Source organism: Podarcis vaucheri, assembly GCF_965113315.1.
Source record: "Podarcis vaucheri genome assembly, chromosome: 3".
NCBI classification, from domain to species: domain Eukaryota; kingdom Metazoa; phylum Chordata; class Lepidosauria; order Squamata; family Lacertidae; genus Podarcis; species Podarcis vaucheri.
This window is the reverse complement of record NC_138761.1, coordinates 104247625-104267379: the sequence shown is the minus strand read 5'-3', so window position 1 is coordinate 104267379 and position 19755 is coordinate 104247625. Positions and strand designations below refer to the sequence as shown.

At 42.3% G+C, this 19755-nt stretch overlaps 1 protein-coding gene across 1 annotated transcript in view; it reads left to right on the top strand.

The window, feature by feature from the left end:
- Window positions 1–19755, top strand: part of KLHL29 (kelch like family member 29) — a 430669-nt gene that overhangs the window by 407990 nt on the left and 2924 nt on the right. The window contains exon 13 of the mRNA XM_082215506.1: window positions 5786–5930. Within this exon, the coding sequence (XP_082071632.1) occupies window positions 5786–5930 (145 nt within the window). The remainder of the gene's footprint in view (window positions 1–5785; window positions 5931–19755) is intronic.

Sequence of the window (19755 nt, the reverse complement as noted above, 5' to 3'; positions counted from 1 at the left end):
ACCCATGCTAACTGCTTATAAGAAATGAAAGCAAAATTCTGCTATTAAAACACCAAAGGGAGATGTTCTTTCTTTTATACAACAAAGGCATATGAAGGCAGGGAATTGGCCTCCTGAGGAGCTATTGTTTCTGCCTTGAGGTAGCCCAGAAGAATATCCCTGTGGACTTTTGAGGTTAAGTTTCAAGATTTCTTTTGTTAGATTAGTGTGTCTTCCAAAAAGTCGTGTTAGCTTAAAAGAGTCTGTGAAAATGTGATCAGCATACGAGGAGGGTTCACACATGAGAGAGCTCTTTGTGTCAATAACAAAAACAGACATAGGCAGTTTTGATTTCTGCAAGCAGCAAAGAAAGAATGGGATACTCAGAAGACTGTCAGATTTTAGTCATGGTGTAGTTGAGGGGGGGAAACACCAACTGCTTGCTTTTTATCTTTTTGGTGATTCAATCCCTGTTTATCTTTTTAAGGAATCACACAGCGTTCTCCTCATTGATGTTTTTATGCTTTTGATTTATGTGTTCTATGTGTAGTTTATCTAGCAGTGGGCTCTTGTCTTTTGTAATTTCTCTCTCTCCACACAGTCCTGTGAGGAGGGAGATTGGTGTTGAGTGATACACAAGATATTATCTTTCTCGCACATGCCCAGAGATGTAACGTCACCTGGAGACTGAAATTTGAAATACCCAAGTCCATCTTTGCCAAAGCATGACTTACTCCTAAATCCAATATATGAATGATGCGCATCATGTTCTCACATATACCTTGACTTAAGTGAGAAGCAAACGGAAGTCTAGTTTAGAAAAACAGCTTCATGTATGTGTACATTAGAGATGGGTCATCTGTGGCTGGAGCTGATAGGAATTTTAGTCCAGCAATGTCCATAGGGCCACAGCTTCCACACCCAGACATACCGTATTTATTCGAATCTAATGCTCACCATTTTTTGGCCAAATTACGTTGCAAAAATTAAGGTGTGCATTGGAGTCAATGGAAGGTTTACATTTGCCAGCTAATACTTTTTTTGGTTTCAAGGTTCTGAAAAATTGAGGTGCGCATTAGATTCGATGGCACATTAGACGCACGTAAATACGGTACATGATGTGCTTACCACGTGCTCAAATGTATTTCTTAATGGTTTGTGCTTTGTAAGAAGATTTACGGTGGACAGCAGCCATTCTCTTCTTAAAGTAATTGGATCTGTTTGCATTAAGAAACACAAGGGAAAACATATCGTTGGAACGAGGCAATTGCCAGGAGGTAGCGTGTGACACCGAGAGGCTGGAGGACAGACCTGTGTGTGCATTTGGCCTCTTCCTGTTTCGGGGGCGGCTCAGGGGCTGGTTAAACTTTGGTTACCAGATTTTTTTCAATGAATCTGGGGACACTTTTCAACTTCAATGGATTTTGTATGGGGACTGATGTCCGGGGACTGGTCTGGTAACCAGTGGTGGAGGACGCTGTCCTGCCTCGAGTGTTGAAGTCAAGATTCAGTTCTCAAGTCTGGCTGGCCTCTGTACCTGGAATACGAGAAGGCCACCACCTTGACTTTGCCTCAGGCAGCAAAACATCTTGGACTAGCCTTGCATATATAGAGGATTGTTTATATTACGTACATCCTCTTACGCACCATGCTGAAACAAGCCCGAGGTGAAATTTGGTTTCCTTGCAATCAGAGTTCTGGATCTTCAAGTTGCAGACTTAAAAGGAGTAAACGGGATCTGCTGCCTGGAGAAGGCTGGAGTCATGGATTTCTGCGCCCTGCAGTGCTTTCTGTCTCGCTCCGAGGCATATGCTCCTCATTCTCTGATTGTCCTGGTCCCACCCAGAACAGCTCACACTACCTCTTCTTTCCAACCCTCTACCATTGCCAAAATACTCTAAATAAACCTAAATATTGGCAACCATAGCAGACTGTGCATATCATTTTTATGATGCAGAGTTGCATCATTGGCACTGAGCATGAGACTTTAACCTTTCCTGGCAGAAAAACATGGATTTATTGGGTGGCGGTTAGTGCAATCTACTCTAATGTGGTGACCTGCTCCAGCAGTTGGTAGTGATAGTAGTAAGAATAAGAATAAGAATTTATTATTTATACCTCACCCATCTGGCTGGGTTTCCCCAGCCACTCTGGGCGGCTTCCAACAAAGATTAAAAATACATTAAAACATCAGTCATTAAAAACTTCCCTAAATAATCATACTTTACCTAAATAATACTTCCAGGGGGTTGGGAAAGAGACTTACCATTGTTGCTCTCCCATACATTGGCCTTTTGCTGCTGTCAGATGGGGGAGCCAGCTGAATGCCCTCTAGCCCTCCCCTCCAGACTGTATTTTAAATTTTTTTTTAAATCATATTTATTAAAATTTCCAATAATAACAGAGTAAGAAAAATAGAAAAGATAAAGAAAAGAAAGAAAAAGAAAAGCAAATTTAAACCCTTATTTTCGTAATCTTCTTTCTAGGACTCCCTCCTTCCCCTCCCGACTGTATTCCCCTTTCCCTAAGTTGGTTCCACAAGCTCTCATTCCCAATTTAAACCTAATATGTTATACCCATTAGCCAATTTAAGTTTATACAATCTTAGCATCACTCCTCATTTTTAACAAAATGGAAAAAGATTTCCCCCCCAAGATCTGCCCCCATTTCCTTCCACGAATTCCCCCCTTTTTAAAAAAAACATGTTAGATCAAAATACCAAAGTTATATAAAGAAATAAAAGATAAAAGATATAAGAAAATTCAAAGAGTTGGTTACATAGCCTTTGGATTCTAAGATTCCCCCTCCCTTCCCCGGTTTAGATTCCCCATGTCCATCAGTCTATATGTTGTCAGCCTGGAGGTCTCAAGTCCACAGCCAAATTTTTCTCAATCCATCTTGCCGGTTTTCTTTAAATTTGTTTGTTTTGATGATGTTTAACTTCAAAAATCCAGTCTAATAGAGGCCTTTAATTTTCCTTGGTCATTGTTGCTCCTCCCATTGTTCTTTCCGTGTCGTAGTTGGTCCTTTGTTCTTTTATTTCTTACTTTCTCAGGTTTCTTGTCTTGTTCAGCTGCTAAAACATTCTTGTTCCGAGGTCTAGTATCTCTTCAGAGGTTTGTTATTCAGGAACAAAAACTTACGTCCAGTTCCTTCCTTGCTTCAATAGAAAATTCTATTGTAATGTAAACACCTCTGTAGACAAAATAGTATTTCAGTTTTGCAGCTTTCCCAGAAGATAAGACCTGTACACATCCCAGAGTAGTTTTCCACATACGCCACTTGTAATGTCCCGAAACCCCTCTAGGGGGATTGCAGTAACTTTGTATCCTCTAATCCAAAAGTCAGATTGTTGTTTCTTTTTCCCCTCGACAGTTTATATCCATATTATATCAAATTGTAACAGAATTAACCAGCAAAATACTTGTAACAAAGTCCTCTTTATATTCTCAAGATTTGACAGCTACTTTGACAGCTGTCAAATTCTCCGTCTCTCTTCGCCAGGCTCTCCGAATCGCCCCGGTTCCCAGGGGGGGGGGTTGCCTTTTCCCTCTCACCCTCCACCTTTCTCCTCCAGCACAATTCTTGTAGTTTCCCATCGTGGAATTAGTATTTTTTATCAGTAATAAACTTCTGAATCGATCTTGGTTTCCCAGTCCTTGTTTTAGCATGTTTACAATCAGGGGGGGGACTGACTTCCTTTTTAGATCACCCCCGCTCGTGCCGAATCCGAAAAAAATTTCTTTTTTTCTCCTTTTATACCCGGTTAACCAATTACTCACGGGTTGTTGTTAAATGTCCGAATTTTCAATGGAAGAAGCCAGCGCTCTCCGTCGAATGGCATGCGGCTGCGCTCGGCAGGGGAAGCGGAGGACTCACAGCACCACGCCGCTCCCCGGCACCCGATCCGTAGCCTTTAAAAAGGCTCCTTCACGAGTCGGGAGGGCGCTAGCGGTGCCAGCCGAGTCACCATGTCCACGGGCTCCGTGCCCGTGGTTTTTAAGGGTCCCCGCGTCGCCGGCGCGGTAGGACCCAGCCCCTGCCGAGCAGACTCCCTCCGGAGCTCGGAGGGAGTCCGCCATTCGGCGATGGCGCCAACCCGGCCAGACTGTATTTTAAGAGTGCAGCAAGATGAAAACATTTTTGTCGGCTTTTCATTTTGCTTTGAATTTATGTACTTTAGCTTAGATGGTTTCTTTTTCGAGATGTTGAATTTATTGTTTGCTAAATTGTTTATTTTTTGTTATTTTGAATTTAGTAAGATTTTCAGTATTTTGTGTATTTATATTTCCAGTGTTCTCTATTTTGATGTTTTGAGGGTTTGCTGTAAGCCGCTTTGAGCACAACTCATTATGGGAAAGTGGCATATACATATAATCAATCAATCACATGTTGTTGGGCTATATTCCTCGACCGCTGACCATGCTGCCTTAGATGCATGAGAGTTGTACTTCAAAACATCTGGAAGTTACCAGGTTGCGGAAGACTGCTTTATTGTATACTGAGCCCTACCATAATTTATATAGAAAGGATACTGGACATAAAGCTATCTTTGGAGCATTGAAAAACAATGTGAATCCATGGAAATGCATTCTGTGCTCTCACCTTACTGCACTGCAAGCAGCGGGGAGCCAGTTTCCAGTGTGTACATGTGTCTTCACATTGAGTAAGTCACTAGAGAAAGAGCTTGGAAAGCTCTCTGTGTTCGTTTACTGTTCTGGTGCATATGCTGTAAGGGCAGATTGTTTGGATTAAGAAATAATTTAGTGTTCCTGACTTAGATACCTCTTAGAAATTCTGGTGGTGATTTATTGGCATTAAACTGCAGCACCCCTAGAAAGAAACCTTAGCAGAAACAGATTCATTACAGACTTCTCAGACCCTTCCAGATGGAAGATTCAAGTGTGGTCAGACGTTGAGCTTTAAAGAATGATGAATCGATGGAGGTCAACAAAGGGAGGCCGGGGAGCGACATCAGCCGCCTCCTCCACATGCTCACTTTTAGAAGGATGCACACATGAAAATCCCTATTTCAGGTGAATCTGTAAGCAGAACTTGTGCTCCCCCATCCATGCATTCACTTTGACACAGATGAATACATGAGCAGTCCTAGCACCAGTTGATCAACCAAAGATGTCTTAGCCCAGCTTTCACCAAACTGATGTCCTCCAGATGTTTCAAACTGCATCTCCCATTAGCTGTTGCCAGCACAGCTGCTCTGGCTAGCTGTTCTTGTCTGCTGAGCTCTCAGTGTGCGGGGAAAAATAGAGGTTAAAAATTGTGCCTTGGGTGGGATGAGAAAGCAGATTATAGACTCGCCTATAGGCAAAGGATGGAATATCCAAAATAAACACTATTTTCAACCAGAGAAGACTTCTGTATGAATCTGCTGCTTGGGAATTAATGATGTTGTATTGAAATGTGCTGCAGTTTTGAAACAATTTGGCATGCTCGTTTAAGCTGCAAAGAAGTGCTTTCAAAGGACCATACTTAGGTGAGGAATATGTTGAAGACAAGAATGTATAATTTTAGATGGGAAGGGGGAAATGAACCTGGATTGCAGGCTGGTGTGTGCTAGGATTGGGGAGGACCAATCAACTTTTAAAAGTGCCTTTGAGAAGTTTAGGAGTGAAGAACAAAAACAGCAACGAAGGCAACAAAAATACTTCCTCATTTTTCTTTCTCTGGCCTTGGAGGTTTCAAGAAACGTGATTTATCTATAAATAAGGGGAATTTATATTTTTTTAAAAAAGGGATTCTAGCGCCAAGCTTGTAAACTGATCTCCGTGTTGCTTTCCGTTGACAGATAACAAATATGCTCCTGCAGTCACTCTCAATGGTTTCATCTTTATTCTTGGAGGAGCTTATGCACGAGCGACCACCATCTATGACCCAGAAAAAGGCAATATCAAAGCAGGCCCCAACATGAACCACTCCAGGCAGTTCTGCAGGTAAGACCAAATACACACACACAAACAATTGAATTACCAGCACCTCAATATGTTTTTTTTCTTCTGGAGGAAATTATTACGTTAAAGTGGGAATGGAAGTGCATGTGTGTTTAAGACTTTTAGTGTTCTCTGGGCTACACTAATAGAAATATTACCTGGCTATGCATCGCTCTAAATCCTTTCCCTTGGTATCTAAACATCAAGATCTCTCTGGTGTGAGACTGACAGGCCCTGTTATGTACAGTGGTACCTTGGTTTATGAACTTGATCCGTTCCGGAAGTCCGTTCTTAAACCAAAGCGTTCTTAAACCAAGGCATGCTTTCCCATAGCAGCGGGGGACTCAATTTACAAATGGAACACACTCAACAGGAAGCGAAACATGTTCTTATTCCAAGGCAAAGTTCACAAACCAAAACACCTACTTCTTTAGTTTGCAGCGTTCTTAATCCAAGTTGTTCATAAACTAAGCTGTTCTTAAACCAAGGTACCACTGTACTGTATACTTAAGAACTGGAATGGTCTGGAGGCCAGACTTGGGTGTGCATGTGTTTTGTCCAAATCTGAAACACGGCTAGTGATACCCACGTTATAGGGGTTAGCATAAGATGGACATACGTTAACCAAGTGTTGCTTCTTATAAAAATCACTCTATAGTGGTTAACCAAAATGACTGCAGGTGAACCACTATCTGGAAGCAGAGGAGGACTGTGAAGGCTGAAGGAAGCTTTGTGAATTACATATAAGTTGCTAGCTTATCTTGCTTACCCATGTTATGCACCAAAATGCCCTGGAGGACATCTAGAATGTTTAGAAAATCAGGGGGGAACTGCTGCTTAAAGATGAATATGAGAAGCATCAATTAAATTCAGATAAACAAAGTTCCAGTGATGTGCGTTCTGCAATATTTGTGACAGCAGGTTTGTGTTTGGGACCAAGGACAAAACACACTTTTTTCATGGAACCTGTAGAATCTCACATTAAATGCGAGCAAGGCAGAAGAAAGTGTTAAGATTTCGTCCCCATGCTTAACACTTGTATCAAAGCTGTGAATGCGGCTTTAATGCAAGCACATCACTGATCTCATGGATTGCTGTTTATGTCACAGCATGTTAGAGAAAGATGAAATCTGGCATCCCTGTTGTACAATGGCAGGGGAAGAGCCAGTTTGTTCTCTGGACAGCTCAGAGCTGATTCCCATTTAGGATTAATTTCCCATCTGGCAGTCATAGGCAATCTCTGCTTTGTTACAAATTGCAATTATTATTATTTGCCTTTTGTTCCAACTGTATTAAACTTTTTTCCCTTTTAACCTATGTGTATGTAAGCCAATTAATTTAGTAGACATTTCATTAATCTGGTAAAATGAGCTTTAATCCACAAAATCCACAATACATGTGCGTTAAGTCTTTGGAATGGGGTTATAACATTTTTATACATCATAAACTGCATATGCATAAAATTAGACATGCTTATAACACTATTTGATTAATAATTTTTATAAATACTCAATATTAAAACCAGAAAACTTGATTATTTACACCAATAGAGCTTTCCCACAAAATGATCACTTTGTACAAGAGTAAATGGTCCAGTGCCGACACTTGTTATTCCCAATTCCATTTTTCATTATAATGTTCTCCATTTTTTAGTGTCCCTGATTTGATAGTTCTCACACTTTTAAAAATTAAATATTTTAAGTTGGCTTATAAGCATTTTTCCATGCTCTTAGAATAGAGAACCCTTGCAATGGTCAATATATACAAAATATGCCTTTTTTTTTTTTACAGTGCATCACCTTTGACAAAATTATTTGGCACTTTTTGCCATACGGATATGCTATAAGTATAGGAAATGGTGTGAAGACTGTATATAGTGATTTCTATGTAGCTAGCTTTCTGCTGAGTAAAGTGTTTCAACCGGTATAGGGGAAACAACGGAAAATCTGAAGCAACCATCAGATGGAATGCTAAACCATGGTTTGTTTGTTTTGGCATCATGGTCCCATCCCATAGAAAGCCTCAGCCTCTCACACGCCACAAAACCTTCACATATGAGGGAACAAAATGTAAAGTTTTCTGTGACAGCTGGAAGTTTCCTGGTTTGGCTAAATCCGGGAGTAACACTGGTTTGATACCTAGGCTAGTTAATTAACTATGACTCATACAAACCCCAGTTTCCCCTATTCAGCTGAAATGGGTGGTTGTTTTTTGTTCTGAATTCTGACTGGAAACTTCAGATTTCCTCCCCTCAAGTACGGGAGAGAGAAGAAGGGGAGCTGGGAGTGCACAAGCCTAATGTGTAGTGCATTCACATAACACTAAGATGGCATTGGGCCTGAATGAGACCTGAGAGCAAGCACGGCATACAAAAGTTTTCTGAGTTGAGATCTAAGGAAAAAGTCTGGAACGGAGGCTAAAGTTTAATGCATCTTAACTTTTCGGAAGGCGCTCGTCTTACTTTTGCTGGTTTCAGCAGTCCTAATAGCAGCTGCAGCTCCTGTCAGATTATAACAGATCCTCCAAGTACCCCTATTTCCCAGGAACAGTCCCGGATTTACAGAAGCCGTCCCGGTTTCTGATTTGATCCCAGAATGTCCCACTTTTCCTTAGGACGTCCCTATTTTCATCAGAGAAATGATGGAGGGTATGGAGTTATGTGACCCCCGAACCAAGGAGATTAGTAACTTTAGAAGATATGCGAAGGCAGCCCTGTATAAGGAAGTTTTTCAGTGTTTATTTTTATGTTTTTATGTATGTTGGAAGCCACACAGAGTGGCTGGGGCAACCCAGTGAGATGGGTGGGGTATAAATAATAAAAAAATTACTATTATTATTGAATAGGATGTCCCTACTTTCATCAGAGAAATGTTGGAGGGTATGTAATAACCTTCCTTAATAGTTTTCAGAATCCCGAGGCAAGGGTACCAGTGGCAACCTGACTTTCTTTCACCTGTTCCAGTAACTTACTTAGATCTTTATCCCAATATTCATCATACCTGCAATACTTAGTCAATGAGTTAAGCAAAAGTCCTCTATTAGTAGTAGTAGTAGCAGCAGCAGCAGCAGCAGCAATGGAGGTAGAATGGGCAATAAAGCTAGTATTTAACCATACATCACAAACAGAATTTATATATTTGAATCTCCTTTTTTATTTAAAGAGTGCCCTCTCTTGGTTGCCAAGAGAATCTTGTCCTGGAGCTAACATTACATTACATATTTTTTTTAAAAAAATTACAGGCCAAATCCCAGCCAAAGCTACTATGTTCCTGCTGCTTCTGTGCTAATTACAGATTTTCATTGTTCCTCTGTGTTAACAAGAGTGAAATTGAATGTAGGAGAACCCCACTGTGTCCAGGCAGTAGTTAATTATATTTTTTCTCTCAAGATTGTAAACCAGAGGCAAACAGTGCAGTACAACTGACATAACTTCCCTTGGTAATTCATTGCATTAATTATGTGGGATCTTTTTTATTTTTAAAACAATTTTTCTTTAACCACATTAAAATTACTTTCATGTAAAAGGCTTTTAATACTACAGTTCTTTGGCCAAGATCACTTGATAGACTGGGATCTGGCCACTAATGGCAGACTTTATCCAACGTTTGAGAGACATATTTCCCCCCACACACACACACTGACAAAACTGCAGCAGTTTGAAACAATCCCATTTCTATGTTCGGAATGGAAGGAATAAACAAATTCTACCCTTCCAGTAAAAACATGTGCACAACAATACTTAAATGTCCATTGAAATGTTTGCAGCAGTTAGCATTGTTTACATGTTTGTTTCCCTTTCTCACATAGCAGTAACCTCTGCTCAACTACGATAATGATGTAATGGACTTTCAACAGATATTAATAACAGGGATTTTTTAAAATGACAATGTTAAGCCAAAATTATGTAGAATTAGGAGTGGACTTCAAAATAGAAGCAGCATAACTGGACCCAAGGACTGGAGGCAGTACACAGTTTCCTCTTAAAACATGTGTTATAAATTATTATTTATGTATTTTATTTTATTTATTATTGTTATTATTACCCCAGCCACTCTGGGTGGTTCCCAACAGAATATTATTATTAATAATAATAAAGTGATAAAACATCAAACATTAAAAACTTCCCTAAGCGGGACTGCCTTCAGATGTCTTCTAAAAGTCAGATAGTTGTTTATTTCCTTGACATCTGATGGGAGGGCATTCCACAGAGCGGGCGCCCCTACCAAGAAGGCCCAGTAGCGTAGCGTGGGTTGTCAGCACCCGGGGCAAAGCAAGTAATTTGCGCCCCCTAACCAGTGGATTTTAGTAGGGGCAGAGAGCTGTGAGTGCGAGCGCCCCCCCTAATGTTGCACCCAGTGCGGCCAGCCCCCCACGCTATGCCACTGAGAAGGCCCTCTGCCTGGTTCCCTGTTGCCTCACTTTTCACAGTGAGGGAACCGCCAGAAGGCCCTCAGCACTGGACCTCAGTGTCCAGGCAGAACAGTGGAGGTGGAGACGCTCCTTCGGGTATACTGGACCGAGGCCGTTTAGGGCTTTCAGGGTCAGCACCAACACTTTGAATTGTGCTCGGAAACGTACTGGGAGCCAATGTAGGTCTTTCAGGACCAGTGTAATACGGTTTCAGCGGCCACTCCCAGTCATGTTAGTTACTGAACTACAGCTCCCCTCTGCCCCAGCAAGCGTTGCCAAAGGCTCGGGATGGTGGCAGCCGTAGTTCAACGTCTGGATGGCCAAAGCACTATCTTAAAAGCCCAAGGATGTTATTTTCCCAGGATGCATAGAAATGGGGAGCATCGATGCTCTGGCTTCAACTACATGGAGGCTGCAAAGGGTCGCCTCTTCCTACAATAGGGGGCCAAGCGGCAATGTTATATGAACCTGAATTAAAACAGGGAGCTGAAACCCATTGATGTAGATCCCACTACCTAAATGCCAAGATTAAAAACCTTTGGCCAATCACACTGCCTCTCAGCCTAACGTGCTTCACAGGGTTGTTGCGGAGATAAAATGAGGAGGGCAAGAACCATTCAGCTCCACGAAGAAAAAGTTCAGGTGTAAATGCAATAAAGGAGTGGGGAAGAGAAGAAGAATTTGTAGGCTCTTGGTAGGGTTGCTGTATTTTGAAGAGCAAAAAAGAGGACACATTTGCCGATTTCCAACTATGGATCGCTAGGACTCTCATTTTACATACCCATGAAAGAGAGCCAGTGTGGTGTAGTGGTTAAGAGTGGTAGACTTGTAATCTGGTGAACCGGGTTCGCGTCTCTGTTCCTCCACATGCAGCTGCTGGGTGACCTTGGGCTAGTCACACTTCTCTGAAGTCTCTCAGCCTCACTCACCACACAGAGTGTTTGTTGGGGAGGAAAGGAAAGGAGATTGTGAGCCGCTTTGAGACTCCTTAGGGTAGTGATAAAGCAGGATATCAAATCCAAACTCCTCCTCCTCCTCTTCTTCTTCATATGGCAACGCTACTCTTGAGCAACACCCGGTATCTGTTAAGAACTGGTGTTTCCTAGCACAATCCATATGGAGATTACACACTCATTCTCAACAAGCCATCTACTTTTACCTTTTGCAATGCCTCCAGCTTATCCTGATTTTGTAATAACAAGGAAATGAGTTAGCTGGAGATCAGCAGCCCACGGTGGGGGCTAGCAGCGCCTACTATTAGTGAAGCAGAGCACTCGCCGTGGTTTGCTGTTCAGAATCAAACCTTTTTTTAAAAAAAGGAAATAAAAATCTCACATACACACACTGTTGTTATTGTGCGGTATAGCCTGAACCTCAGTTTTTTATTAAGGAGTTCCATTTGGAAGGACTGGGTGACAAATCTGCCAGGCTAGCTGTCAGAGGGGGGGAAAGGTACCTTCAACTGGGAATTGCCGGTTCTAAATTATCTTCCCTGGGAGCACTGCTGACGCTAGCGCATGGCTGCTGATGACGCCCTGTGAGCAATCTCTTGCTACCCAGGTCTATTTGCATGCTGCCTGAATCCTAAACAAACCAGGCTATGACTACGCACAGGAAACACATTCTATGTTCTTTTTACGCAAAGGTGAACTAGAAAATGGGATGATGCTTAATTTAATGCATTTATAGCTCACCTTTTCCTCCAAGGAGTTCATACATGGTTCTTCCCCCTTTTCATTTAATCCCCATAACCACTCTGTGCGGTTGGTTAGGCTGGGAGGTACTGGCTTGGCCCAAGGTCACCCAGCAAGCTTAATGGCAGAGTGAGGATTCAAACCCTGGTCTCCCAAGTCCTAGTCTGACACTCTAACCACTACACCACACTGGCTCTCAGTGGAAAAAGAGGTCACCTTTGCATCTATCATCCTGGTCCCTTGTGGGGAGAGAGAATGAGCAGGCAGGAAAGTGCAGGGAGCATTTGCAGGTATGTTTTGGGGGTGGATGAAAGGTGTGCAAGTGTGATGAACGTTACTCATCAACATTATTCCTTTTAAGTTCTGCCTGACTCCTTTGATTCATCTACATTAATTATCATGTACTTTAACGTTTCTGCTGCTCTTAATGTCTTCCATCTAGCGCAAAGATTTCCCCTCTGCTCTTGTTTCATGGTTTTGTAATTTGTTAATAAATGTATTTTAGTCACTTTTATAAATGATACTAACGAAAATGTCTGTAGGCTGCGGCCAGATCCCCAGAGAGTTCGAGTCAGCACTCCTAGTTAATACAAAGGCAAGGGCACCTAAGACATACACCATTTCACTTAATTGATACTATTTTAAATACCTCTTTCCCCCAAATCTCAAAGTGGTATACAATTAAAACCACTCAAAAATGAGGTGTGAAAATGGGATTTTTAAAAAGGAAGCTATGCCATCCACCTAGTATTCTAAAATGCAGCTGTCAGCCTACCCAAATTGGTGTAGTTTTTGTTTTGAATAGCCAATTTAGGATGCTATTCCCAAGAGCTGCTCTGCCAGGCAGTGAGTATAGGGCGTTGAGGTCCAATGACTGTTGCAACATCACCACCATTGGGATTGCACTAGAACAAGGGTGGGGAGCCTATTGTGCTCTAGATGCTATTGGACTCCAACTCCCATCGTTCTGACCCTTAGCTATTGCTGGACTCCAACTCCCTTCAGTAGCATGTCCAAGAGGGCCACAGGTTGCCGACTCCTGCAGTATATAATGGTGATGGTGAAGTATGGGTAGACGCTGTCAATTGCCACCATCCTCAGATGTACTGCGGTGACCTCAAACACAAATGAACTATGTGCCAAAGAGCCATGCAGTCAGCTGGTATGAGAACCAGGCACACTTCCTAGTTGACGCACCTCCAAGGCTGCTCTGTCACCACAGCAAACACTGTTTAGCATTGATATGTGTATCACACAGATGCAATCTCTTCCCAGATGGCTTGCATTATGTGGGCAAGACCAGGGCATAGGGTAAGACTGAGACAAGACAGAAACTGAAAAGTGGGGCTGGGGGGAGGTGGCGATTTGGGTGGGGATGGGACAATAGAAAATGCGGCTTAGGAAAGGCTTTGCTGGAGTTGTGGCTGTTGTAGAGCAACTGAGGGTTAAATGATTGCCGTATCTGTATTAGTGGATACTCCAGCATACACAAGGGGAAAACACTGGCACAACAGCGCAGCAAAATGCATAAATGGTTACCCTCTACGCCTGCTATCAAGCTAATGTGAACATTGCTTTGGAGGTAGATCATGGGTGCCTACCCTCCAGGCTAGGCAGAAGCAATAGCTACAGGGTTTCCTTGCCTTTCAGCACAGAAAGACAGTGGTGTTGCAGAATTTTTACAACACAGAAGTGGGTGGTGGCATAGAATTAAAATTAAAAGATAAGAGAATTCAGAAATTTTGAAGCTTGAATTTCCTCTTCCTGGGTGGTCAGAGTTCACAGGAATATTTGTGGGTGGCTTTTTCTTGTAAATACACTAAAAGGAAAGTTTTAAAAGGAAATCTCTGGCTTGTTTTTTTACAGCTCTTTGGAGGAGCTCCAGATAAATAAGTGTGTGTGTGGCGTCGTGCCCGTTTTCAGTTACTAAAACTAGTTGCGAGAATTAGGAAGAATGTGGTGCATACGAGCATCCTAATTTAGTCATTTAAACATTCTTTTATAGCCTCAAGGACAGCTAGAGAAGATATTTCCTCATTTAAATGTTGTATCTAGACAAGGATTAATGTTTACGGCCAAGTCAAACTGAGATCGCAAAAGTTCCCTCAGCAGTAAGCTTCTAAAGGAGGTTTGGCTGTAAAGAATGTTTGGTGCCAGTGCAAGGAATTCCACTGAGACATAACAAGCCGCAGATGATCCAGGTGAACCTGATACTGATGATTCAGCATCAAGGAAAAACACCTCACCAGATGCTGATGAGCATTCGGCATTGGAAGTGCTAGTTTTATCGCATCTGGTCTAAAAACAGTAGCTTTCAGTGGTCACTAATGCAAGACCTTGCAGTAATCCTCTGAAAAGCCAGTACCCAAGCAGAACTGTCACTCAGTAATTTATAGCCTGCCCAGTTAAGCTCCCATATTTTTGCTTCCTCTGCCGCTGCCATGTGTGTAGTCCATTGTTCAATGCATATCATGCAATGTTCCTCATTGAAACGACAATGTTGATGTCTGTTGGGAACTCACCTGGATTTGAAACGGCAGAAACATGAAGCAAGATCATGGAAGGCTGATAATTAACGGATGTGTAGCTTTCAAACTGAACTGCAGATGCAAAACATCTCTCAGGACTTTTGCACTTCCCGCTTCTTCCTTTGACCTCCCTATTATATGATCTCAAGTTATTCTACATTATTGTAGAGTGGGGTGGGTAGTCAACCTGGTGCCCCCCAAATGTTGCCCAGATGTGGGCTATGCCCACCACCACCCCTGGCCATTAGCAATGCTGCCTGGGGACTGATGGGATTTGGAGTCAGTGACATCAGGTGGCCACCAGCCTGGGAGAGGGTGCTGTAGACAATTTTGAGAAATGTTGTCAATGTTGACAAAAGCAGCTGATCAAAAATCGCAAAAAGAACAACTACCACAACCTTATTTAGTACAGTGGTACCTTGGGTTACAGACGCTTCGGGTTACACGTTTTCAGGTTACGGACACGCCAAAACTTGGAAGTACTGGAACGGGTAACTTCCGGGTTTTGGTGCATGCACAGAAGCGCTAAATTGCGCTTTGCACATGTGCAGAAGCGCTGAATTGTGTCCCACGCGTGTGCAGGCGCGGCGGTGCGGGTTGCGAACGTGCCTCCCGCACAGATCATGTTCGCAACCCGAGGTTCCACTGTATTATGAACAGTGTGCATTTGGGTTTTTTTGAAGAAAGAGTAGTGATAGTCTCCTCAGACATGGCCTTTATAGCGTCAAAACTGTAGACAGCATTCCCAAGTTCTTATATTTCACTGATGGCATTTCAGAACAAGGGAGTTTTAAGTTTTGCTTCAGCCTCTGTCTGTGGATGCCAGATTCTTTGCACTGTTCAGATTTCCAAAATACCCCAATCACTATGCCCCCCAAATAAAACAGAAAGGTAGAGGACATTACAGCTTCGCACTTGCTTTAATTTAAACATAATTTCCACCAAGAGACAGGCATTAAACTTGTAGATCTGTCTTTCTCTAAAAGTATACATTTTGTAAACCACTGCTTTCTCCTCTTTGAACAGTGTTCCTAGATTTGAACAGCTCCTGCTTAATCAAATCAATAGATTTAGAGCATTTTTGTGTCCAGACAATAACTCCTTTGCAGGAATTAGCACTGGGTTCTAAAGCAGAAAGGTCAGTTCACTGACTAATAATAATAAAATTTATATCCCAACCATCTTGTTGGGTTTCCCCATCCACTTTGGGCGACTTACAACATATATAAAAAAAGCATCAGGCATTAGAAACAGAATATCCTATACGAGCAGCAAACAAACCAATAAATCAGTAGAAACCAAGAATAACAATAATTATATAACAATAATAAACCGTTTATTTTGTAACCACCAACCCCAGCTAAACATTTTAACAAACACCAACCCTGCAAAAACAAAACACAGGAACCAAATTTAGAACCAGTTGCCCCACCCCAAAAGTGCATGCATGAGAAAGTAATGTGGGGAATTTATAGACCTGAATAACGAATGACCTGACTTCTAGCTGTGATGATATTGTGTCCTGATGGCTCGTGCTCTTGATACATACTTGGTGCATATATCTTTCCCCCACTATAATATGTGCCTCTGATGTCATTTCCTTTTTCTTTGAGAACATTACAAGTAGCGACAGAACACATCAATGCTGGTTAATGCTGTCTAGGGTGGCACCAGCTGCAGCGAGGCAAATTTTGATTTCAGCTAATGATACATCCAGCCATGTAACTATAAGAGCCAACGGTGCCCTCCTTGCCAGGCAACTCTCACCCCAGGCAGCAGTCTTACCACCCCATTCACACCGAGTAGGCATAGGCTGGTGCCCATAATTCTGACGGCAGACTCTGCAAGTGAGCTGGTGGAGACGAACACCTACTCACTCCAGGTAATGCTTGCTCACTTCCAATCCCTTGGGGGACAGTGGCTGACTCATCTTGGAGCAGCAGCTGGCAAGCGCTTTCTGATCATTATTTCTGTAATTCTTAAAACAGCACTGTGAGGCGGGGCAGTTTTATTGTCCACATAATATAGGTGGAAACCTGATGGTAGCTAGTTGCCTGCTACGTTCATGGCTGCTGGGATCTCCATTGGGGGCTCACATTTCTAAGCACTGTATCATACCCATTCATCCTTATGGGCCATGATAAAAACGCCATCAAGTTGCTTGTTGCTAATAAAGCTTTTTTATAGTTAAGTCAAGAGGCACACAGTTGAGGCTCCTGTTACGGGATATCTTTGATTTGTGAGGCCCATTTGTTCTTTCCTGCTATGTTGCTGGGCACTTAGAGCTTGCAGAAGATATTTGAAACCCAAGGAGGCAGAGAAAGATCAAGTAGATGGTGATCTTTTCCAGACTGTCCATTTGGCATGTATTCATATTTTGTGTGCTATTTTTATTGAAGCAATCTTTGCTAGGCTAGGGGGAAGAGTGGAAATGAAAAAGAAATAAAACAGCTTTGCCTCTGGAAAAGAGGAGAGAGATTGAGACACCTTCAGAACTTGTCATCCACTCCCTTTCCTGAAGAATTGTCAAAAATTGTATTATTATTTTTTTACACTGTTGGGTAGGGAGTGCATTCCATCTCTTTCTAAAAAGACAATATGTTCCCAAAAATCACTTCAGTCCTGTTACAATTTCCCTGACTGCCTTGGTATCCCCCACTGCTTGGGACCTTGTCTTCTGGATACAAAGCAAAAAAACAATATGCCGTATTTTTCGCTCTATAAGACGCACCAGACCATAAGACGCACCTAGTTTTTGGAGGACAACAAGAAAAAAAATATTCTGAATCTCAGAAGCCAGAATAACAAGAGGGTTCGCTGCGCAGCGAAAGCAGCAATCCCTCTTGCTGTTCTGGATTCTGGGATAGCTGCGCAGCCTGCATTCGCTCCATAAGACGCACACACATTTCCCCTTACTTTTTAGGAGGGAAAAAGTGAGTCTTATAGAGCAAAAAATACGGTATATATATTTTAACCTTTCCCCTCTATGGGACAACAGGTACTAATAGAACTAAGAAACAAACTTGGATCCTGATTTTTCTAGTTACTGTCTTCACATGGCAGCCACCAATATTGCCTTTGCAAGGGTCCAAAGTGTTGTTGCTTTAATGGAAGAATGTTGAAGTTGCATCTTTCTAGAGGGAAATAACTGGTACTTTCCTCCTCCTCCTCCTCCATTTCATTATATATCAGCATGTAGAGCAGGGCTTGGCAACCTGCTTACACGTATGTTGAACTTCAGTTCCCATTAATCCCTTCCAGCATGGCCAATAGTCATGGGAGTTGCATAGTCTGACAACTGCTGGTGAAGAAGCATCAGTTATTTCGTCTAGGCCTTGTTTTCTAACTGGTTACCAGCTTTCTGCAGATTTTCAGCAGTTCCAGTTCCAGAAATACATGCTAAATTAATTGCGCCATTGTCCAAAATCAACCACTTAATAGCAACCGGAAAACATTTTCAATGTGTGTTGCCACTCCTTCCTCACTTAAATCCTAGAAACAAACTATTGGACTAAACAGTGACACTGAAAGGACAGTTTACATGAAGCTGCTGAAGAAAGGACTTACCAGGGCATGTCTTAGCAGGCCTTAGCCCTGCCCATCATAGTCCAATTCTTTCTCTGGCCAATGCTTAGGGATGATGGGAGTTGTAGTCAAGCAACAGGTTTGCCACTCCCTGCCATATAGATATTTCTGTTTTCCAAGAGGTGATGGTGCTTAAAATGAGGTTGTGCTCAAGTCTCCTGAATTTTATTAGCCCAGCCAGCCCAATCTGTGAGGACTTAAAATTATTTTGTCTGCTCATCCTCACTATTAGGAGGAGATAATCACCAAGCAGCCTACGGGACATTCATCTGTGTGCTTTCCGCCTGAAGAGGGACAGCCTCTTCAGAAAGCAGACTGACCCCCTTACGCTTAATGAATAGTTTCCAAATGTGAAGGAGGGATGCTAATTTCAAAACACAAATGTGTAGTGGAAGCATGGTGAGAGAGGCAAAAAGAGAGTCTTTGAAGAAGCAAGTGTTGTCTCCAATCACCTCTGTAGTCTTTGGGAGAAGTTGTCAGTAACTAGCTTGTTTATTCTGACGACTTCTCTCAAAAAACAACTTCCCACTTCCTTCATGAAGTACACAAATTTACTGTCACTCAATGGATTCCACTGAAATCTTGGGGCAATGGAATGTCCCACTTGCCTGTTCATACTAATCTAGTGTTTCGGTCAAACTTTCACCAAATAGTTTAACAACCTATTGTGTCATTTACTTTGCCATTTCTATTTTTTCCTCCCTTCTCTGTGTCTATAAGTTTCTTAGCCTTCAGTCTCAGATTGCTTATGCAGTTGAACTCTAGTTTTGGAACACCATTGTGTTTAAATGATTCAGCACTCCTCTAAGTTTATTCTTCGTGACTCCTAACTTTTTCTCATCTTCATCATTAATTCACACGCTCACAAGTATCTCCGCATTTTGTAAAGCAGAGCTTTCCAAACTGCGTGTCACGACACATTAATGTGTCGGCTGCAGTGTGTAGGTGTGTCGCAGAAACGCTCCCCCCAAGGCTGGAAAGGGGTTAGTTTAACCTCCGGTTTGCTAGGAAAACTGAATTACTGTGTCGCGAAATGACGTGTGTCTAAAAAGTGTGTCACCAACATGAAAAGTTTGGAAAGCTCTGTTGTAAAGTATTATACATAGTAGGAAGCTAGGTTGTTTTGTTTGCCTTTCCCCAACTCAGGGCCAATTACACTCACACACTTTGAAGTAACATTTAAATAGGGGGTTTCTGCACAAATCCAATCTGCTAAATTCTTGGACACACACACAAATATTATGCTGATTTAGAGCCCTCCGCTGCTTGTATTCAGCGTATGGTTGCAAGGTGATGCTGCAAGTGTGTGGGGGTGTGTGTGGCTCAACTCATGCTCCCTGTGTATATTTTTCATGCACCGTAATCCTGTGCTCGTGTACCTCACACAAGACTTCCACTCTTGTGCGGCACATTTGAAAGCCACGTATTTTATTATTTAGAAGTAAGTCTTCAACAACTTCCCCAGCAGAAGCAAGGAGCAAATTTGGTCCTCCACTAGCCATCCCCATTGGAACATTGGTTGCCAGCAGCACACAGAGAAGGCAATCCTTGCTTTTCAGTTTGGTGACATTAAGTGTGATGCAGTCCTTAGTCACATAAACATTGAATGCC